At 36.3% G+C, this 24,126-nt stretch overlaps 1 protein-coding gene across 1 annotated transcript in view; it reads left to right on the forward strand.

Annotated features, from left to right (window-relative positions):
* Positions 1–24,126, forward strand: part of ITGBL1 (integrin subunit beta like 1) — a 131,854-nt gene that overhangs the window by 69,428 nt on the left and 38,300 nt on the right. Inside the window, exon 7 of the mRNA XM_069879218.1 lies at positions 2,686–2,832. Coding sequence (XP_069735319.1) covers positions 2,686–2,832 — 147 coding nt within the window. The remainder of the gene's footprint in view (positions 1–2,685; positions 2,833–24,126) is intronic.

A 24,126-nucleotide genomic window follows, 5' to 3' on the forward strand; every position in this document is an offset into this window, starting at 1 on the left:
GTAAATGAGCAAGCCTTAAGAGATAGAAAAGAAGGTACTCATTTGGCTTGTTTTATGTAAGTAAAACTCCGATTGAAGTATAGCTTAGTTTTTCTATCTAATCAGCAAAAAATTTAGTACTACTACTTATTCTTATCACTTCCCTTTCCATTATGTTCTACAAAAGCCTGATTTAGCTTTAGCAAGCCATCCTAGTATGCATTCCTCAAATGTATTGTGCAAAATTATCCATTTTCACATGCAGAAATGTGACCAATGACTTACACACCTGCAGTTTAGTCCCGTTTTGCAAATGGACAAGATGCATAAGTATTAATTTTGGTTTATTGTGGTAGGCAGACCAAATCACACTTAAATATTTATTAGTAGAATTGTAATTGGAGAGCTTTTTTATTTGTTCATGTGAAATAAATTTAGTTAGTGCACAAAGTGTGCACATATTAGGTGTGTCTGCAAGTACTGTCATTTTTCTCATAATTATTTATAAATTCATTTAGGATGAATCCAAGAGAGATTATTCAGATTAGGGAAAATAATCCATTTCTCTTAAAACCCACATCAAATGGAGTTATGATACAAAACTTTTCCTGCTTTGCTTTTCCTGCTAAATAGGAAGAGACAGGAAATCACGTTGTCCTGAGTAGCAGATTGAAATGATAAGGAATCACGTTTACATGTGAAGAGTTTTACTATAACTGAATTAAATGCTATGTTTATTTCATAAACTACAAATTATAGGAATTGGCAGCCCTGCTGTGAGGATTTAACATCACACAACAGCAGCTCCCTCCAGAAGCTTCATATACGATGAATATCAATCTGCAATACATCATATTGGCAACTTCAATGCCTTCTTTTAACATCTGAAGTGCTGTTCAGTGTGTTACTGAATGATTTTCTTTCAGAGGGGTTCACAATGTTCAAGTGATTATCTTCCTTTAAAGAGAGAATAAATTTATTGTCTTAGAAGGAAAAAAATCTTTTGTAAGAAAATTCCTACATTCACATATCTCATTAGCTCCTTTGCTGTGTCTCTAGCAAACAAAATATTGTATGAAAGACTATCATCGTCTTAAAAGTATCTGCCCGGATCAGGGAACATATGCCCCATTCACAGCCTGTCAACAGGTACATGTGAAAGGTGGGTAGAATCATAGAATCATTGAATGGTTTGTGTTGGAAGGGACCTTAAAGATCATCTAGTTCCATCTCCCCTGCCATGGGCTTGTACATCTTCTACTAGACCAGGTTGCTCAAAGTCCCATCCAGCCTGACGTTGAAAACTTCCAATGACTGGGCATCAACAGCTTCTCTGGGCAACATGTTCCAGTCTCTCACCACTCTCACAGTAGATAATTTCTTTGTAATGTCTAATCTAAATCTACCATCTAAACAAGAGGAAGCCTTTAACACTTTTCATGGAAAACAGCTAACATAAATAAAATTAATTCTTCTGAAATTAATAAGAAGTGTATTTTGGGAACTACTCTGTTGTGGAAAACTTGCTTCCTTCCATTTTCTCCTTGTGAACTGATGAATGCATATGCTTTAGAAATAAAAGCCAGTCTTAAAATGCAAGTATGGTTAGAAAGAGAGATAAAATCTATGTTGCTATGATTTGCAAGAAGAAACTGGATAGAAGAGTGGACACCAGAGCAATGCTTTGGGATCCTGTGTCCAATTAATGATGACTATGTGAGAGAAAATCTAACCTTCTGTCAGACATCATGCAAATAAGTATTTAATTTTGTGTCAAGAAATGATTTTGCTGATGCTCAAGCTTTCTTCACACAGTGCAAGAAATATTTTATGTTGCCAAGTTACCCCTGCTTTATGCAAAGAACACTAGTCTCATGATAAAGGCATCTCTGCAATTTGCTGCTATTCCCTGGTCTGAATGTTAGCTTTCCTAGAGAGGAAATAGGTTAGTTGGCTTTCCAGATTAAGTTCTCGTAACAGCTCCATCCCTAACTTTTTGACCATCACATTTTTTAAAAGAAATGTCCCAGAATAGCTTCCATTGAGTTCAGTTGCTTTTTCCTCACTTCAGCTTGTGCAGTGAAACTTGTGTTTATGTTATGTTCAGACACAGTCAGGAAGAGTCAATGAGATACCAAAATCAAATCCACCTGTCCTCTGGAAATGAGGATTGATTATGTCCAGTGTTTTATTATTTGCATATCACTACTTAGTAGAAGACACAGGTTTGAGACTTGGAATTGGTGTGGCATTGCTCATCTCTAGAGATTCACATGGATTGCAAGTAGATAAGAGATAGTATTGATGCATCAAAGTCCCACTGCAACTGGGGTAGAATACACTGCAACTGGGGCAGAAAAAGAAAAACACAAGGATAAATTAAATGTTGCCTTATGACAGCTCCACTTCTCCAGATAGTGAGGAAATGTGTATTTGCAAGCTCTATTCCACCCTTTCTCATGAGGAGCGTGAAAGAGGTAGAAAAAGATCATTTAAGGAAAGAAAAAAAAAAAAAGAAAATATGGCTCAAATGGAATTATACTCCAGACCTGTTGTCAGAAAATGGTAGCTATAGTGGGTTGACTGTATTTTTTTCCAATCTGATTATTTAACAAAACCACAAATCCAATAAAGTTAATCTAATAGTTAGGGTTTAGTAGCTACCATCAGTATGGAAACTAATCTTAAATTGTATTTATTGTACAGGTCATGGACAGTGTAATTGTGGAATATGTGACTGTAAAGAAGGGTGGACTGGGAAGAAGTGTGAACATCCACGTTCCTGTCCATTGTCAGTTGAGGAAAGTTCTAAGAAATGCCAAGGAGATTCTAATTTACCTTGCTCTGGAAGAGGTAAGCTAATTTCTGGAAGAATTTTCATCCCTTTAAAATGTACTGCCATTAAAAGAATTTGTACAGATGTCCAGACTTACTGTGCATGAATCACACCAGCATAACTTATGAGTTATGAGAAAGGAGGAGAAGAACACAAAGGTCACATATTTTTCCTGTCATATACTGCTCTGTATTTTATTTTACATATATAAACATTTGTTTTGGAAGTTTTTAAATATGCTTTGAAGGTTGCTTCAGTTAAGTCTTTGATAAAGGTACATTAAAAATATGAACCTATGCTTTGACAAATACAGCATGAGATTTTCAGCCTGTTTAAAACATTGTGGCATCATTGTGATAAGAGTGGTTTGGATTTACATTGCGTAAGAATCTGCCCTAAAGAGTGCAGGACTGACTTCTAAAATGCAGTTGCTCTTCAGTGCTGATGCTAGTTAGTCAATGGCTTTTCATTTGAAAGCCTTTCTTTGTGACACTCTAGGCTTTTTGATGAAAAAAATACACTAAGTCAGAATTGAAATACTTATTGTAAGAAAAGGAAATTTTTCTCAGAGGAAAAAGACTTGATAATTTCCATCTGTCACTATTTGAAATGTGGCTTTTGCAGAGAAAAGAGAGAAAGTAAATATGACACAGGCTTTGTCTAGAACTGGTAATTGAAGTTGTTATGAGTTTTGCGCACTTAAGCTGGGAAAGGACTAAAGCTGCACTTGAATTACTGAATTTTACCCTAAATGTCATTTCATTTGCAAGTTCTTCTTTCACGACTACAGTCTAACATAGTCAAAAATTGTAGGCTGTCCACCCAAGTTAGCACTGTCGTAATTGTATTTTTCTCAACTTATAAATATGTAGCAGCTCATAACTTGGTAAATGCAGCATTAGCTGTACCTTAAAAGGACTATGTATTAACATATTGTTGTTTGCTGCTTTCCTAATTAGGCTATGGTTTTCCGGTGAAGTACCTTTCTCTTTTCTTTCTAAAAATTCTCAAAGGAATTTTGGCTACAAGTTAAGTAAATTATGGGCATCTGTAGAGAATTAACTCCATTTTATTTTTCATGATTGCAAGAATTACAGCTAAAAGAAAAGAGTCTTGACATTTGATGTATTTTTTTTTTAATACTGGCTTGTTTTTCTGTTCTCATTGGATGCTGAATGTCTCTTCTCTCATATGATTCACTGGGAGTTGTATATGTTGAGCATTTGGAGATGTAGGATTTAATTGCATTGTAAAACTGTGAGAGTCAAATAACGGAGAAAAGAATGGCAGTCATAAAAACAACTTTAATTTGAATAAAAATATGGTCTTTAGCTATGTAACGTTTTATTCACAGAATCACAGAATCACAGAATAACCAGGTTGGAAGAGACCCACCGGATCATCGAGTCCAACCGTTCCCATCAAACACTAAACCATATCCCTCAGCACCTCATCCACCCGTGCCCATCAAACACTAAACCATATCCCTCAGCACCTCATCCACCCGTGCCTTAAACACCTCCAGGGAAGGGGACTCAACCACCTCCCTGGGCAGCCTGTTCCAGTGCCCAATGACCCTTTCTGTAAAGAATTTTTTCCTCACGTCTAGCCTAAACCTCCCCTGGCGGAGCTTGAGGCCATTCCCTCTTGTCCTGTCCCCTGTCACTTGGGAGAAGAGGCCAGCACCCTCCTCTCTACAACGTCCTTTCAGGTAGTTGTAGAGAGCAATGAGGTCTCCCCTCAGCCTCCTCTTCTCCAGGCTAAACAACCCCAGCTCTCTCAGCCGCTCCTCATAAGGCCTGTTCTCCAGCCCTTTCACCAGCTATTCTATTTGCATTTTAAATTTTGAAAAATTTTCTTAAGTGTAATGAGAAGAGTGAGTTAAAAGATTCAATATTAATGGCAATAATTTTATCCTCTTGGCTTCCAAAAAAAAGCACCTGAGTATTAGTGCTGACAATGTTCTCCTGTTCAAATACTAGCAGTGTATAAGTCCCTTTCAAGTGCATTCATTTGACTGAATGATCTGTTGGTCAAAATTAAAAAAAATAAAATACAAGTGGTATCTATTGGAACAAAAGGCTTAATTGATAGCAGCTTTCACTGTACTTCCTCTGACTTCCAAACAAGAAAAGATCACCAAGGTTTATGAGGAGTGCAAATGACACACACATGAATCCAGAACACAGTATGATAGAAAGCTGCTGTAATGAAGGAACAAGAGGTATTACATTCCACATTTGGAAAAAAATTCCCATGAAAACTGTCATTTTAAAATGGATTGTGGTGTCTTGTTTCAGTTCTACGGACAATTTTGTTGGGGAAATTGGGAGAGAAAAAGAGAGAAGAGATTTTAGTCTAATTATCAGTAATTTACAGAATACTGCATGTTTTTACCCTGGACTCTCTGGATTTCCCTTTCTTCCATCCTATTTTGAATATGATAAAAAACATGAGAAAGTTCCTGTAAGAACTGTAGTTCCTGATGTAGGTTTTTAGTTCTTATGAAAAACCTCCATTGGACTTGCAAAGTTAATTTCCTTAGCCTCATTTGAAAATACTACTACTTGTAATTATAGCTTGTCATGGGAAGAAGTATTGCATGAGCAAATGGAACAAAATCAGGACTTCCAATCAAATGCAACCTCTTTCAACTCTTCTGTGGCCACAAAGGCCAAGGACCTGTAACACCAGCCCCAGCTTTTCTGAAGTCCATAGGTAGAATTGTATGACAAGGAAGGAAAACTTCCAAAGGAAATGGAAGTGTTACCTTTTACTTTTGAATAGTATTGTTTTGGTAACCTCATTGTACTGTTACTCTTTTTTATTCTTTTGGCTATGAGACAAAGACAGTGATTCTTTGTCAATAACCCACTGCATTGCTGGACATTGAGTCCTTATTTAATGGGATATTTTAGTAAGTTAGTTTGTGTATGGAGTAGGATGCAGAATGGAGAGCCCAGAGATGTAGGCGCGTGATTTTATGACTTTGCCATGGTGGTGTTGCCTTGAAGAATATATTTATTCACCTGTACCTTTTTTTTTTTCCTAGAATAGACAACAGTTGTGACAGCTAATGCACTATTTTGCAATCACTTTTATGCTCCTAGATGGACATTGAAGCACAAAGCATTTTTAGGACTTTTAGTGCCACATAGAAAGACAAAATGTGTAGGAAGAAAAAAATAGAACTGTTACAATTCATTGCATCTTTCTATAGTCACTCTTTAAATGCTGACATATGCTCAAATTTTCAGGTGGAGGAGTTTGAAACTTGAGTTGTGATACACCATTCCCAACACTAACAAAAATTATATTTCCTACGCGGTATTTTCTTGTTGAAATGTTGAGTGTGATTTAAAAATGTGATAATACTTCACTTAAACAGAAGAAAATAAAAATATCCATGCTACCTGAGGATGCATTGAAGAAATAGTCTTTCAAAGCTTTGGCTAGCCATTTTTTATTTTTTGTGAATTTTGCAAAACTTTAAAACTCCCAGCTCCATTCCTTAAAATCTCCAATAATAATTACAGAAGGTGAATCAGAAAAAAAATCCAAAATCGAACAAACAACCCTAGACAAAGCCACTAAATCCTTTAAAATCCTCATAAATAAAAAGTTTTTATATTTCTGTATGTTTTTCTGTCAGAGGTTTGGCATAGTGGCGACTTATATTGTATGTTAGAGTATTAGCAAAAAAATCATGGTGAAATGATACTCTTCACACATTTTTTTATCAGTCCGAGGGACCAAAAGCTTCTGCCTTTGAATTTATTTTTGGGAAGGTACTTATTTTATACTTTATACTTCAGTGACCTAGTACTCTTGTAATATTAAATTTGCATATTATATACTGGGTTTTTAAATAAATGTACCAAAATTTTTATTAGTTACCTTAAAGGCAAATTATCTTCCTACATAGGCAGAAATAGTGAAAGCATCAGTAGTGCAAATTAAGAGAACTGTCATATGCTAGCCAGATTTTGAGAATCCCAGGTTCCATCAACAATAATCCATGTAACCTCAGCAAGAGAAAAAAAAAATCAGGAAAATAGTAACAGTGAAATAAATTTTCTTCTAAGTAAAAAGTATTTAATGTATAAGGAGTACAGAAAATTTGTATTAATAATTTTAGAGAATTAAAAGGAAGTTATGAAGGACATGTCCTAACTGGATAATCACTATCTATTAAATGCTATAGATTACAACTTCTCCATCATTGTTTCACTCTCTTGAAAGCAGATGATCGAGTGAAATTTTATTCCAGATTGTAATTCCCTTCCTGATTTTCCCCAATCACTCACAGGAGTGACAAGTTTTTTCATGGGTGCTGGTCAGCATCTGGGGAGGGCAGAGATGCTGCCAAAATTGTATTTCACCATGATCTTCTATTTCTTAGCTGCTTAAGTAGATGAAGGAGAAAGGAGGCTTGGTATTGACATGCTGAGCGGTAAATGAGAATTTCTGCATTCTCAAATGATGTTATTAACGCAAAGCAAATATAAATTCTTTCAGTTACAGCAATTAGGCCATATTTGCCTTGAGCAGTTCGTGTTATATATAATTGGGGAACAGGAGTATATGAATTTGAGAATTCAAATATGCTATTGCTAGGTACTTTTAAAAAATCACTTTCCCTCAGAAAGCATGTTGAGGAGGAGAGTTTCTAGCCTCATCCATATAATTTTTTCTACTTTTATTCCTGAGAATAGTTCTTTAAATGCTGAATGACTTTTCACTATAGATGTAATATTTTCTCAGTGAGAATCTGTCCCTTCTTAGAACACTTTGTACAAGACCTGTGTCAGAGATAAAGGAAAAGACACACCAAAAAATCCCTATGGTAAGAAATAAAGGGATACCATATCATTTTGAGGATTAAGGGCTAAGACAAACCACTTGTCTAACTTTAAAATGCACATCACTCACTTGAAATCTGCAAAAGGCATATTTCAAAATAGTTATACTAGAAGAGCCAACTGAAAGTAAATGGAAAGTAAAAAAGTATATTTTGAGAATAATAGATGAAAGACTTGATTTTAAATAATCTTGTTCTCAGTGATCATACCTTGCGTGAAGGTATACATCCCATGGCAGTGATCCAAAGTCAGATAAATGACAAATCTTATTGGTAGTGTCTTTTACCATTTTAATCTCTTTTCTATAATTGCTTTTATGTATTTGTCATATGGAGAGAATGACTATTTCTTTTTCTGTGAAATTAAGACTTACATTTGCGCTCTAGAATTGGCTATCTGAAATATGCAGGGTTTTTTTTATTCTGTACTGAAGAAGGTTTTTTTTCTGGTTTTGCAAACTCTCCTAAGTCTTATTTTCAAAATATTAAATTAATGAGTTCTATGGTTGTGTGGCATTTTGAATTTACTGACAGTTACTTTACAGTATCATTGCTGTTTCTTCTGTATTTAAAATTATCAGATGTTGACTAACTTAGTGGAAGAACAACAGTGCTGAATGCAGTCTTAAAGATTCCTTGTGGTGAACTAAGGCAGTGAATCAGTCACTTGTGTTCAGTGCTGCATTCCGTAATGCATATGGCTAGCCTGCAGGATACTACCTCCTGAAGTCTGGAAACAAAGCTTAAGGAGAGGGGTCAATGATGACCTCAAAGAGGAGTGCCACTGGTCTGTTGCTGCTGTAAAGTCCTAAGCCTTTTGAGGATAGCTTGTCTGAACTGTTATGTAATATACACTTTCTGCTGCTCATGAAGGCCTTGGCTGCTACAGGAAATGTAAATTTCTGTTGATACCACATATCCTGATATGTGATAGGAAAGAGAAACACATATGGAATAAATCAAATCTGTTTACAGAAAAAAGTGGATGGAAACTAGATGAAAACATACATAATAAATAGATCCCTAAAAGCTGGTGTAACTGTGCAATTATTTTCTGACCTTTATGAAGTCTTACAGAAGTGATCATAAATTTGAGTTATAATACTCAGCTGGCAAAGAATTTCTGGGTATATATCACCAACTAATATACATTCATATAAACTTTTGGATGACATCATTTGTTATATCATCAAGAATTTGAAATCTATGCAAACTGTAATATAGTAATGCCAATCTGATCTTCTCTCTAACAGGTAAATTTCTACAGGTAGATATGATGCATATGCCAGATTATGAGAACTAGGTCTGTTGTATTACCACTGGAGCCTTATTTACTACAGTTTATATCTTCACAGTTCTGGTTCTTTTGTTTTAAGTTACAGTTACTAATTAGGGATTCAGGTTTCCCCTCTAGTATGATACTGCCAAAACCAAGCAACCAAAAATTTTCCTACTTCTATGAGGTACCTGAAATTAATTGTTTCTGAAGCCTATTGCTTGTTGACTTAGTAAAGTAAGATGAGAGTGGAAATTGCCATTTGAATTATTCACTGTGCTTTATATCTGACAGGATGGGGTTAGAACAGAACAGTGTAAACAATACTAAGGTAAAATCTAGGTTACTATCCCCGCCACCAGCTCTTTAGTGCAGCCTCTTAGTATGCAAATTGCACTGTTTAATTGAAGTGTAAATTACTCTAATGTACATCATTTCTGAATTTGGCCTGCTGTTTTCATTCATTTTGCATGACCTCTACATTCTGAAGGAGGTCTTAATTAAAGCACTATAGTAGACAGCTTGGCAGCAAGTAATGTTATTAGCTGGTGTAACAAGAACAGAACATAAATGCAAGTCATGTCACATCTCTAGCTTTCACTTCATACACTTTGCGACTGAGCTTTGCTATACGTGTGTGCTTCAAGCAGAGAGGCACTCTTACTATAAATGTACTTTAATGCTGAATAAGCTGGATAACAGTATTTGTTTTACAATTTGGTGTACCCTTATATGCTAGACTGGCACCACTTGTACTCTGTTGAAGCCTAAGAATAAAAAAAAAAGAGAAGCTGTCACATCACACTTCTATTACATTCATCTACCAATAGGTTACATCAGTGATTTTAAACTGCTTCTCTGACTCAGGCCCTGTAAGAGCCTATGTCTCTATTAATTAAGCAAGATCCATTTGCCAGGGAAGCCAGTTTGGAACTGCTGAGAGTATTTCACCTTTTTCCATTTCCAAGGTTTAAAAGTCTATTTACTTTTTTTTAATCAGAAATTGTTCAGGAACTCCATACTTCAGTATTTCTCTGTGAGAAAAGCTACTTGTTTGTCAGTGACCCTCCTACAGCATTCCTGGCTCTTGTTTTTGCCTTTTGCTGTTCTTTTGGGGAAGACAGCAAGTTGGGATAGAGGAACTAAGGAAGGACTGTAAATAAAGAGAACATTTCTTTTCTGTGGTTGACCCATACTTGCAGTGCTTATAAGTCAGTAATAAATAGATGGTCCAGGAGGTATTTTGTTTCTGCATAAGTGCTTTTTTAATCTTTTCTGGTAGAAGCAGAGTGTGTTGGAAGTTGTCTGTTTCTGAGGGGTAGGTGATATTGCGAGAGTGAAGTAGTTCACAAAAAAATCTGTAATAGAATTTGTGACTGTTTTGAAGTTTCCCACTCGTTTTCACAGTGAGAAGTTTGAGAAGAGGTAAAGAACAGAGAAAAAGTAGTATATTTATTTTAGAATGACTCTTAGGAATTAAGGTTGTAGGATAAAAGCCCAGAAAAACGTAAGAATCTTTAAACCGTGCTATGGCTGGTAGAACAACAAGCATGGATACCGCTTCGCAATGATGATAACTTGACATGCTCTTTTTCAATTTAGCATTTTTTGATTCAAATATCTTTAATTTTGTTCTTATCAGTAAGAAAGGCAGTATAGGACAAAACCAAATTGGATATTTAAATAGATATGTGAGAACCAGACACAATTATTTATATGTGCTATATTTCTGTAATTATTCGTATATGATACACTCATATGTAATTTTTTATTGTAAGTGTGGTAGGTGTCTGCTACAGAATACCTGATCAAGAAAGGATCAGAGGCAGCTGAAGGAAGCCTCAAGATACTTACACTGAAGGGAGTAGAAACAATTCCATAGAGTAGCTGGAACACCCAGAGTGGCTGTAGATCACCTACAGCTGCAAAATTTGAAAAGCAACCACTTGGCTTTGCCATATGTCTGTCCCCTTCATCATATTAATGGCTATTAAACCATAGCATGTAGCTTTAACTGTCAGGAAATAACTGCAAAATAAGTGACGCCTGCACACATTAGTGCCAGTCATTTTGTTTCAGAATTTTTAAACTTGGCACATGTTTATAGTTCAGCTTTGGTTCCTTTCTGCTTAATAGTTAGAAAAGTAAAGGAGTGTATTTCATTGCTTTTTTTCCAATCATTCCACTCAGTTTTAGCCTTTGTCTCAGAGAACTTCAGAAGAAAAGATATCAATGTGCAAATGGTTTTTTTGGCAGCTGATTAGAGATGCAATTCTATGTTGTGCCTCCACAGGTGAAAATAGAGATAAAATGCAGCAATACACTTTTTGTACTTGGTGAGCCAGTCTGCACAAGCCCACTAGCCAGCCAGTTTGCATGGCTTTATTTCTGATGAGCTTTGTGCCGTATTTGGAGGCATGGATTTAGGTAGGGTTAATCTGATGGAAAAGAAAAAAAGCACAAATCTCTAGAAAATTTGACTTACTCATTTCAAAGCTCAGGGACAGATGTGTTTTTCTAGATGGCTGTAAGAATTAACCACATGAATGATCCCTTTTATTCTCTCAGTCAGTGCTTCTAAAATGTTACCATCTCTGGACACAATGCAAGTTTCCTTCTCTATGTGATGTAGTCTTCCTTGTTCTTTCTTTGACTGTAATTCTTCCTCTAGCAAACAAAGAAGACCTCTTTCATCTGTGAAAGGTATCTATGAAAGAACTTGAAGACCAGCACTGTCTTCCCTCTGACAGCTAGTTATCTTCTGTATATGGTCTCTTCTGTATCCCAGTCTTGCTTAATTGTTCTTAACCTCCATCTTCCCATTTTCAGTTGGTGGGAATCTCTCTTGCTCTTTTCTAAATTTTAATATTCTGTGACCGTTACTGTGTCTTTTAACTGGCATTTTTTTTCAGGCCCCCTGTTTTTTTTTTTCAAGTTGTTTGAGCTTAGCTTCTTGTTTATCAGAGAAGAAAATAGAGCATAGAAGGGAAACTGAAAAAATATGTCTATATAATATAAAAATCTCATTACTGAAACTGTTATCCAGAAAAGTAGCATGTGAGAAGCAACAGTTTTACTATAGTGTTGTGTGTGAGTTTGAGTTAAACTTTTGATGGTGCCTGTTCTCTTACATTCCATTGATATATGTATATATAAATGATACATATATCTTAGAAGAGTGCACCGAATATTAATAAGATGTGAAAGATCACAGTCTTAAATTATCAGGCCAACTTATTCTGTTTACAAAAACAGAGAACATAGTTAGCATTCAAAAAGTTCAGGCAAAGCGTTGTGTAAGTGGCTACTTGTAAGTGCTACACTTTGCAGCAGGATGGCAATTTTAGGAACATTTCCATGAAGTGGATTGCTGTAATTATCATAATTACCATTAGCTAATCAAAGAATGGGATGATATTTGTGCTAGACTTCCTCTAAATCTTTTGTCTAGTCTGTCTATTTCATTTGGTTGGATATAGACCCACAACACATCAACCCCTTTGACGGATGATATATGCATGTAGAGTCGGGAAAGGGAATGTATTGTTGTCAATTCTAGGTAGAAAAACTGCATACACTTGATCAGTAACTCCGATATTTGGAGGTTTGCAGAAAATTTCATTAGTTTCTATTAAAGAATGCCTAACAAACCTTAAATAATCTTGCTGTTTTGGTACACCAAAATAATAATTTGTAAGGAGGTAGAACATAAGGTATTTGTTCCGGTCAAAGAAGATACAACCAATTAAAATTAATAATAAGTTTAAAAGTAGATTAGATTTTTGCTGCTCCAAGGTGTCATCCTGTTTTGACACACTTGAGAAATTATGTCTGACCTGAAGTCAGGATTTATCAATGTCTTGAGTACTTGCAGAGACATGGGAATGATTCACAATGCCGAAAAGTTTATAAATTTATTCATTCAAATATGCAAGGGTAATGGTATGAAGCAACATTTTTTGCAATGCATACAACACAGGAGATAAATGCAGGTTCATTTTACATTTGTGGAAGTATAGGAGTTATTTAAAATTAAAGTACCTTTAAGTACATTGTATCACATAACTTTGGTATATGAATTATATGTATCACAGTAACAGGAGACATTCCAAAGGATGCCTACTGGGCAAAAGGAAATACTTCAGGTATGTGTACATGCTTATATGTGAGAGCTGATTAGATTTCATGGTTTGTTGTCTAGAACAAATACCTGAGAGAAAGTCATAACGTTCTATGTTGCTGCAAAATGTGAGAGGCAGGCCTGTATTGTCCAAAATTTTTACTCACTTCCATAATAAATATCTGTATATTGAAACATCACTGCATGAGTCAGCTTGCATTTGGAAATGCAGAATTGACTGGTGTATGCAGAACATATATTTTTCCTTAGCTATATAACTGCCTACAGAGGAAAAAGAAAAGTCAAGTTATCATGTGAAATATACACTAACCATTGTAAACATCGCAGAGTATTCTGGGCGAGTTTCATGTCTTGACTTTATCTAGACATCAAAATGTGAGATACATCAGTGTTTATTTTCAGTGGAATGATAAAACCTCTGAATCTGAGACAATTTGTCCATTTCTTCCATACTTCTGTGTTAATGTAAGGGGTATTGTCATCATTCATACTTTTCCCTACTGTCTAAAAGGGATTACTATCAGGCTAACACTTAGATGTCTGCATTTGGTTTCTATGAATCCCACCAGTTTATGAAATTATTTACCGCAGCTGTAGTGATTTACAATAGCGCACATAAAATCAATAGAAGTCTGTGTGGGCTGGAGCAAGAATCCTGTGCTGTTAATATGCAGATGAGTCCTTTTTCTGAATATCTTTTTGTAGTTTATGGGGTGTTTCGAGTGGCATTAGCAGTGACATCTAGACTAGTAAATTAAACAGCACTATGGATCATGCACAGGCACTGCTGCTTTCTTGGCTGTAATTTCAGATTGTTAGAACAGTCACTGGCACACTTCTGCCCTGTGCCAACTAGTATTCTTTCCAAACAGTTCCTCCTTACAGTTCAGGAATTAGTGTGGGCTAGTCACTGGTCCCAGTAGGCAGTCAGGATGCGGCTACCTTCATAAAAGGCAGCTTGGTAGTACAAATGCCAGTTTTTCAATGCCAGTGGGCCTCAGTGCCAGGGAACAGTCTCAATCCCATTTAACTGACTAGTAAAGAGATGTGTATCAAAACCTGTACTGTTGTTATAGTAATGAAGATTGACCTTCTTTCAGCGATGTGGTTGGTGTCTATCTACGCAGCCCACAGCAGAAAATGAAAGTTTCCAGCACACCCTGTTAACGACCCATTGCCTATTCTGAAGCTGTTAGCTGCTCTGTGCCTTCTCGAAGACAGTATCTTGTGTAAAATAAATGGACCAGTGCTGTCTGAAAATTGATTTTATTTAGTGTGACAGAAGATTAATAGATTTCTAGATTGACAGAGTAGTTTGATTACTTTCTTCTTTTGTGCTTCTTTTATGAAAATTTTTACTTAAAAATACCTTAAAGGTCCTGAAAATTCAAATGGAAGCAATTTTTTAAGCTGAAAACCGTTGAGAATCAAAAGCATTCAGAGTTTTGGTGAATACTAGAAGACATGTTATTTTCCAACAAGAATTTGCATTTAGGAGAGGTGCCATTCAGCACCTCATCCACCCATCTTTTAAATACCTCCAGGGAAGGTGACTCAACCACCTCCCTGGGCAGCCTGTTCCAGTGCCCAATGACCCTTTCTGTGAAATATTTTTTTCTTATGTCAAGCCTGAACCTCCCCTGGTGGACCTTGAGGCTATTCCCTCTTGTCTTGTCCCCTGTCACTTGGGAGGAGAGGCCAGCTCCCTCCTCTCTACAACCTCCTTTCAGGTAGTTGTAGAGAGCAATAATGTCTCCCCTCAGCCTTCTTTTCTCTAGGCTAAACAACCCCAGTTCTCTCAGCTGCTCCTTGTAAGACGTTTTCTCCAGTCCCTTCACCAGCTTCATCGCTCTTCTCTGGAGTCGCTCCAGAGCCTCAACATCCTTCTTGTGGTGAGGGGCCCAGAACTGAACACAGTATTCGAGGAGCGGTCTCACCAGTGCCGAGTACAGAGGGAGAATAACCTCCCTGGACCTGCTGGCCACGCCGTTTCTGAAACAATCCAAGATGCTATTGGCCTTCTTGGCCACCTGGGCACACTGCTGGCTCACGTTCAGTCGACTATCAACCAATATCCCCAGGTCCCTCTCCTCCAGGCAGCTTTCTAGACAGACTTCTCCTAGTCTGTAGCACTGTAGCACCCCAAGTGCAGGACCCAGCATCTGGCCTTGTTATACCTCATGCCATTGGTCTCAGCCCAGTGGTCCAGCCTGTTCGGATCCCTTTGCAGAGCCTCCCTACCCTCCATCAGATCGACACTTCCTCCCAGCTTAGTGTCATCCGCAAACTTACTAAGGGTGCACTCGATGCCTTCATCCAGGTCATTGATGAAGACATTGAACAGGGCTGGACACAGTACTGAGTCCTGGGGGACACCAGATGGTCACAAGTAATCCCATGGTTTCTGCACACTGGTAAAGTGTATTTCAAGTATGTCGTTACAAAGATGAAAATCTTCCTCAAATTCTGTAAAGGAGGAAAGTATTAAAAAGCTACGCAAACTTTATTTTTCTGATAGGGAAAAGTAAGCTTGTATGTTTATACTAATAGCTGTGTTTTGTTTTAGTTAATTTCTTAAGTGTTTTTTGCCAACTTTGGATGAAGCTGTGACTGATACATTGGAGATGCAGGCATTTGTAGGAGTTAGAACACTCTAAAGGTAACATTAATTCAGTGAATCTGATTTTCAAAGTATGTAGGCTTTCCTATCAGGAACAATAGTCCATCTTTTTTTTTTTTTAGCCAAGTAACTGTAAGAATGTAATACATTCAGTAAATGCTGAATTTAAATTAACATGATCTGGGTATTTTAACTCTTACAATACTACTTATTGAGGTTGCTTATTTGGTGTGAAGGTGCATGGTGATCAATTATGCAAATCACAGAGAAAAAATAACAGTATCCTGCAAGAAAATATGTAACATTTGATTTTTTTGTTTTCCTGAGGAAATTAAAAAGAAAATGTTCTGAATTGCAGTTAAGTAAAAATTTCCTTTAAAAGGTGTTCTATAGAAAATTAGTTCTTTAGTGTTTTAAAAGTCTGTCAAACACATGTTAATAAAACTGTAACATTTTAAAATCTGCGCTTTTTTTTTGGTTTTTTTCGTTGTTTTTTTGTAGGGTTTTTTGTTGTTTAGAGCTTTTTTCCTCATGGTTCATACTCCTAGTTTTATAGGCCAAGTAACTGAAGACATGCTGTTCCTAATTTTTCATGAAGTGCAATACAAACACCCTTTCTTTCTTATAATTGTGCTATAATAAATAATTGCTGTCTACATGACATACTCATCATAAATCAGTCATTGCCCAAATGCCTATTTCAAAATGACACCACTGTATTCAATTAATGTTTTTGGAAAGTTGTGTGACAGAGAACTGAACATTAACCTCTGTAAGTCTAATGTGGTCTCCACTACTTTTCTCATTAATCCTTCAACTGCATATTCTGCCTCCTTTATGATTTGGAACTGTGCATTTGGAGTCAATTCATGCTGTTGATTGCTTGATATACATGCTTTTCTTTATATTGTGAAAGGTGTCCATTTTGTAACTATATCAGTACTGTGTTGGTTTACAAGGCTGTGGAACACACAAACACAAAATTTCTTCTTCCTAAGTGGGTCATGAACACACCCTGTTGTTTCCTAGGAGGGACTTGAGTCATAACATCAAGTAATGATTAAGAATAGACACTGAAGAGAAAGATGGAACACAACACCTTATTTCAGATTTAGAGATTTCACTTCTTAAGTGACTTTTAGAATCATTTGAAGTGCATGAAAGTAGCAACCTCACCACACCTACCAGTTTACAAACAGTGCTACTTACTGGTATTGCCAGTAGATGGCATTCTTTATATTAACTAAATAAGTAACAGTTTGAAACTTTTTTGTCGTTTTTTTTTGCAGGTGGGAGGAGGGGTTTGACAAGACATTTGCTTTTCTGAGTATTCATGGAAATCATACATACCTGCTATTTTGAAATGTTTTGTCAAAATTCTTTATTTCAATTCCACAAGCTATCTTACTTTTTTTACCCAAAGGAAACAGTTATTTCAGATTCATTTAATGACACAATTCAACTTGTGTAGTAATTTTTACTTTTATTTGTGGTGAGGAATAAGAAAGGATTTTTGTTTTCCTCTTCAGGAAGTTAAAACAGAATATTTAATGGAGAGCTTAGAGTTTAATATTGCTGAATCCTTTGAAGAAAACTCCTTTAAAGAAGATTTTTCTTCTGCACTGTTGCTTATTGTCTGCAACACCTACAGACTCTAGACACAACCATTATTTCTGCAGTAGATCTGTAATGATCTGTAGCAGAGCTGGGTGAATAACCAAGCAACCCAAGTCTAGGTGTATTTTATAGATCACTAATGTTTTTCTTTTTATTTTTCCCCTTTGAATGGTTAATCTAAACCTCACTAAATTTAGCAAGGAGATGTGTAATGGCAACAGAACTTTTTTTAATTTGTTTCAATGGAGACTGAAATAGTGTTTGATAGGAATGGTTGGACTCGATCCGGTGGGTCTCTTCCAACCTGGTTATTCTATGATTCTGATTCTTAGTGCATTAGTCACATTGGAATCCATGACATTTGCAATGATAAATGAGCAATTGAGGTGCAGAAGATATTTCAAGATCTATTGCATTTCAAAATGTATTGCATGTTCCACTGCATCATCCAGATATTGATCCCTGTGGCTTTTGTGTGTACTGAATGTTTATTTCACAGGCACCAACAAGCAGGTAGGAGCTGGACGTCCCTGAGGATGTGTGCACTATAAAGTCTAATGTCCCCAGGTTTTTTTTTTTTGGTTTGATTTGCTACCACAAGTGAACTGAGTCCATCACTTACTTTATGCCTGTACCCAAATGTTTACCTGAAAGTGATCCTGAGGTTAGCATGAGCAGCATCCTCTCAGGTTCTGGGCAAAGGAGCCTCCTCTGACTGGAGGAGGCACTGTCAAATGTGGAAAACTCCAGATACAACTGTTGGTAACAATGAATATATATTTATTAAGTAATGAATTCATACCAGCAACAGCTTAGTTAGCCTTTGAATGGTAGTGTTTTTCAATCCCTTATAGCATGCGGAGCTGGCAAACTGAAGAATTAAGTTGAAAGACCCTCTGTCCCAGTAGCTCAACTGACCTACAGAGGCTTATACCCTGTAGCACTGAAGAAAGAAAATAGAATTTTACCTTACAGAACAGTTTTGTTTACTGGGGAAAAAAAAGAAAATTTTATTATCCCCAGGACCATTATAATCCTGTATGCAGTGACCTGGGTGCAGTGTCACTGGATACAAGGGATTAATCACAGTGGTGATTCCTGTCACGATCCCACAGTTAGAGGACCAAGCTGAGAGCCAAGGAAGAGCAAAGAAGTTTTAATTAAGCTTACGGTTATGGACAAAATGCTGTGGAAGGGATATTCAGGTCATCTGTGTTACCTGAAGGTTATTCCATTTACCCAATCATCATTGGAAATGTTCTTCACAAACACTGCTTACTTAGGGAAGATGCTGCTGCATGAATTTGGCCAAATAACAGCTTACTACACAAAGAATTGCACTAATTTTATGTAAGATATTTATCAATCACTGCACAGAGGTTCATATTTTTATGAAGAATACACACTGTGTCATATTTGAAGAGTAGCTCAAAGTGTTTCCCACCTTTTGAAGTTTCATATAAGCTTTAAGTGAGCTCTGCAAGTAAAGGGAATTAATAGAAATCAGAAGTATCACAAACAAGTGCAGACCTATGTTTTTATGTATGTAATGGCGTACTGGAACTCTTGTTTGCTGCTTATATGTTAGATTAAACTAGAGGTACACTTTAATCTTTGTTGTGATTAGTAAATTTGACTTTATCTATAATCCATGCCTTTATCAAAAAGTGCAGGCTACTAATCTGTTTTATCATTATCAAAATTGTAATTAACTTGAGCTGGCATGCAAATGTTAGAAATTCTGGATCTTTTCATTCCAATTTTTACCTATAGTTATGGTTTTGGGGTTTATACCCAAATAAGTAATAGTTCTATCAGTTCCAGCATGTTTTGATACTTAAAACCTGTTACTATAGTAAAGAAATATGCTGATCTATTTTTAGTCTTCTGAATGAGGTAGGTAGTCTGAACAGCCTGAACTTTATATTAGCTATCTTATTTCATGTCACGGATTCCAAATGTATTTCTAAATACCTCTCCGTGACCTTTGCTACTGATATGTTAGCAATTTGAATGTGATGCACCATCAATTATCATGTAATATAGATATTTTCAAGAAATAATGAACTCAGAGGCCTCTTGTTCTCCTGTATATGACGTGTTGAATTTCATTATTGGCATCTTATACTCATTGGTCATAGGTGACTGATTTTTGACTGGAGATATCACAGTAATGTTATGGTCAAGAATGCATTTGTCCAATTTCCTTGAGGATACAGATGGATAGTAATTGAATAACAAACACCCATTGATTACTTTATAAGCATTTCAAGTAATTAACACAGCAAAAAATAAAAGGGTGATGATGAATAGTGTTAAATCATAAGAAGACTAAATAGGGCTTTATAATTTCCTTCATAAGTTTTTGGTGGCAATGGCAAACAAGCAAAGGCAGGGAAAAAAGCTCAGAAGAGACAGAAGAAAGGGCATCACCAATATATATATAAATGCATTCATTAACATCAAAACAGGTTTTCCTGAAGTCTGAAACAAAGTGCATAGTGTTGAGCAGTAGTATCTAAATCAAAGCAAGATTTGCCAGAAACTGTCACTTGTTTAATTATCTAACATGCCAAACTTTAGACATTAATTACAGTTCCATTCTTGGATCATCTCAGTGAATATATTATCAGTAGGTCAGAGGAATCTCAGAGAAAACTCATTCACGATGTTGAATATAGTGAGGCTTGAAGAGATCATCAGTCTCTTGCACTTCTATCAATTTGCAAGTTGTATCAGTTTCTATTAAGATCAGATAGATCACTTCTTAGATTACAAACTTTCAAGGATGACCTAATGCGCATGTACTCTGTAGAAAGAAACAAGTTCATTCTCCCTTTCAACAGTTTTTTTCTTTCTTCTATGTTTAACTTCTAAATTCTTAGAATTAGAGTTTATTCTCTTTATAGCAAACAGTTATGAAGCTTGATGCGATGGGCTTGGGTCAGTTAGACTTAGCTGCAATGCGAATAGGGCATGTAAAGACAGCCAGTGCTAAGTAGTATCTGAATAAAATCTGAGGCTGGTTTAGGTGTAAATGATAATGCATACTAAATGACCTAGTAAATAGTGATTACAGAGATGGAATCGTATATTGACTGTGATTTTGTCCTAAAACAAACATAGCTGTGTTTCTGAAGAGATCTTTCTGAGGTGATAAACATGGTTCTTTCTCAATGGGAATGACTCATCACAAGATTTATATTGTGACACTTTCAAGTTTTATTCCATCTTATCTGTGTGGCTTAGTGTTGTACTCTACAGAGTGTTATACCTTGACTGAACTGAGTCAACAAGGTGACATAATCTCATCTAGATTCATCTAAAAGGATTGTGGAACAATAGATCCTTTAGATAATGGATTGTGATAATGATTTGTTCTGCTTAAAAACTTGTTGAAAGTAAATTTCTCTTCCCACAGAGAGGTGACTTTTTGACAACTGTCTCTTACAAGCTAGAAAAAGGCTATTCCACCGTTCATACCAGCAAGTTATGTTTGGGGATTGACTTACTCAGATTTACAATTGTGGACCATTTAGCCGTACTTAAGGTAGCTGATTACAGGCACCATAATTTTTGAATATTCAAATCTAAAACTTAGTTTTGTTTTATCTTGCTTGTGCCTCTCTAGGAATTCATATCCTGAGTGAGATTTTCTTACACAGGCACTTGCAGAAAGTCAATCTCAAATTTGGAAGCTTAAAGATTTGCTCTTTAATTTCTACACTTATTTTTTTTAAACTTAGGGCAAAGCTTGGCTTAGCAGTACTGCAGAATTTTTCAGTCTCATTCCAGAGGCAAGTAAACAAGTCAGTCAGGGACCTGATTACAATCTTTACATGGAATTACTATGTGTCAGTATGCATTGTGAGGTGCTAAAGGCAATACATTCTGTATATTTACAGAGAATACATTATGGTTTCTAAACCCTTTTGTCAGAATCCCAAACACCTTGTGCCTCATGCTGTAAACTTTGCAGGATTGGCATTTCAGAGTGGTTAACACCCTTGAGTTCTGCTGAGTATTTTCTATATAGTTTTACACATAGCAGGCCTTCAAGGTGTTCTTCATTTGCTGAAATAAACACCTGGGAGATAATTAAATCTACATTTCTTCAATGAATTTTTGCTGAATTGATATATTAATTATATATTTCTATAATATGATTTGCGTAATAATACCAGAGGTGTTTCAGTGTGAAGCACTATCATTAAAAACAAAACATCATGTAATCGATGTATCATGTATATCTTCCCTCCACTTTTTAAAATCTCTTTTGGGACAGCGGGGGCTGAACACAGAAACCTTTATGGCAAGGTGGAGTGTTCCAGATGTATGTAAATATCTATGTACAGCTAAGTAGTGAAGCAATAAAAACAGATAAAAATAAGATAAATTCCAAATAATGTAAAATGGACCTTGAAATCAGTGCAAGAAATAGAAATGAAAAAAATACTGGGAAAATATCTATTCTATTTACCTCCTGCTACGAGTGCAGGTGGCACAATAGTGTTGGTGGAGGGACTGCAGGGGCCAGTGAGGAGAGGCCAGGGCTGCCCAGTGGTTCCAGCCTGCTCCAACCTACCCACCACAGGGCACACATGGCAGAGCCCCTCTGTGTCATCTTGGGGAAAGTATTTAAGAAAGTGCAGAAAATGACAGACAAGGAAGAAGGAACAAAACAGCAAGAAACAGCAGTATAAACACTGAGGTCAGAGAGAGGAGGAGGAGGCTCTCTGTAGCAGAGCAGATATCCACTGCAGCCCATGGAGGATCCACACATCCACACTGGAGCAGGGGAAGAGTGTGAAGAGGAAGGAATGGCAGAGATAAGCTGTTACAGACTGACAAGAACGTCCAGTTCCCCACATCCCCTGTGCCACAGCACAGCAGCTGTGAACACAGCACTTTCTCTGGTGTCATTTTGATGACTAAAAACCTTCATTATATTTGCAACATAAATACCCACCGAGTCATTGATATTGTTTCCTCTAATTACTACAAGAATTTGAAAAATAAGCAAGCATGGAATTCTGTGGCTGGCCCACTTGGAAAGAGGAAAAATGCTTCCTATTCCTACAAAATCAAAAGTTCATGGTTTTCAATTTCAATTTCAGGATAAATAAGCTTCATTCATACTATTATATTTATTTAGACATGTGCTGCTTTAATAATTCATTTGTCAAATAGTAGTTATGTTTAGTCAAGATGAAATGAAGTCCAAAAATAATTACTGAAATTTTGGGTAACAGTGGTATTGGCAGTCACGTACTAAAAGTACACAGTGACTACTAATACCTGGTCTGAATGGTCCAGGGAGGCAGAAGCACAAACTGCAATACTTTACCAAAATTTCTTTACAACCAAGCTCTGCATGGTATTAATAGTTTTTCACCTGATGGTTCATTAGAAGAAATATCTGGGTAGCACAAATACACAATTCAAAAATCATAATCCAGGAAATGTAGCCATTGCACTGTACTTGGTTTTGAGTATTAGGATGTTTCAAACAAGGTCGAATAGTACCGAGTTTGGAATTTCTTTACCATTGGCACTAAATAGCTACTAGGATAGGAAAGAATGGTAGATAAAAAAAAAGATTAAGACCAATGTCTCTAGGAATTGTAAAAGATGATACTATACTAAGCATAAATATATACTTTTCTATAAACTTACACAATCATGAAAAGTTTAGTAACAGGGAAAATTCTTTTGAATCTTCCTCTACTTGTTTTTTCCCACTTGATATTATTTAAAAAAAACCCAGTACTTAGAGGTATACACTCCTCTTGTTCAGATTTTCTATTTTAATCTATCACAACAGAATTTAGTAAAACTATGTCTCCTAGACAAAAAGCATCAAAGGATAGGCTAAGACTAGTTTTCCTGTTTTCATAGTAACAGCAGAGAAAAAAATTGAACAATTGAGACTTAAAATAATAAACACCCACCCCTACATCATCTATTCCACTAGTAAAACACCAAAATGTTGACATAATATTCTGGATGGTAAGGATGTGACACCTGTTTTCCATTATGAGAGGCCCCAAGTAATGGTGTTTCTAGTTAGGCCTGTAGCAAAATATATTACACAAATTTCACACTTCCTACAGCTGCCTAAAGTGCTGTGAATTTCAGAGAGATCACAGGATAATTTTGTATTTTTGCAGGTAGCTTCAAGGTAACCTTTTGCTTCAGTCTGAGATAGCTCAGATCCTTCTTAGTATTTGCCTTCAAAGATGCTACATTAGTGCTAAGGAAGGATAAAATACTGCATGGTGAGTCTTTTAAATGGCACTATTTGTGTGAGAGTAGATGCATAATGGAAACCTAATGATTCTACTGTGCCTATATGCTTAATAAACCGATCTGAGGTTTATATTTAGGGCCTGCATTTAGTCATCAGCAGTTGCAGGCTTAGCTTCAATTACCCTGTGATCATTTGTATTCTCTTAGTGCCTCTGCTCTCCACTCAGGAGTTGGCAGCAGTATTTCTGTGAGCACTGTATGCTTCTGTGGCAACAGGTGATTGGTCTAGTCTGAAGAGGTTTCTTGTTTAAGGAGGGACTGTTTTGTTCTGTTGACAGTGAAAAATAGCATGTGGGAGATGAAAGGGAACATTGCCTTCTCAGGCATAGTGTTAGCTGAGATTTTAATTGTTCTCTTGTCTTCTGTGTTATCAATTATGTCACTTTCTCTGCTCCAAGGTTCAATGGGCTGTATCTTTTATTGTGAAGCGCCTGATATTCCCCAGTAAGAAATACATATTCAGATACTTAAAACCAGCATGAAATAT

This window comes from Phaenicophaeus curvirostris, chromosome 1 (assembly GCF_032191515.1).
Source record: "Phaenicophaeus curvirostris isolate KB17595 chromosome 1, BPBGC_Pcur_1.0, whole genome shotgun sequence".
Classification (NCBI taxonomy): Eukaryota; Metazoa; Chordata; class Aves; order Cuculiformes; family Cuculidae; genus Phaenicophaeus; species Phaenicophaeus curvirostris.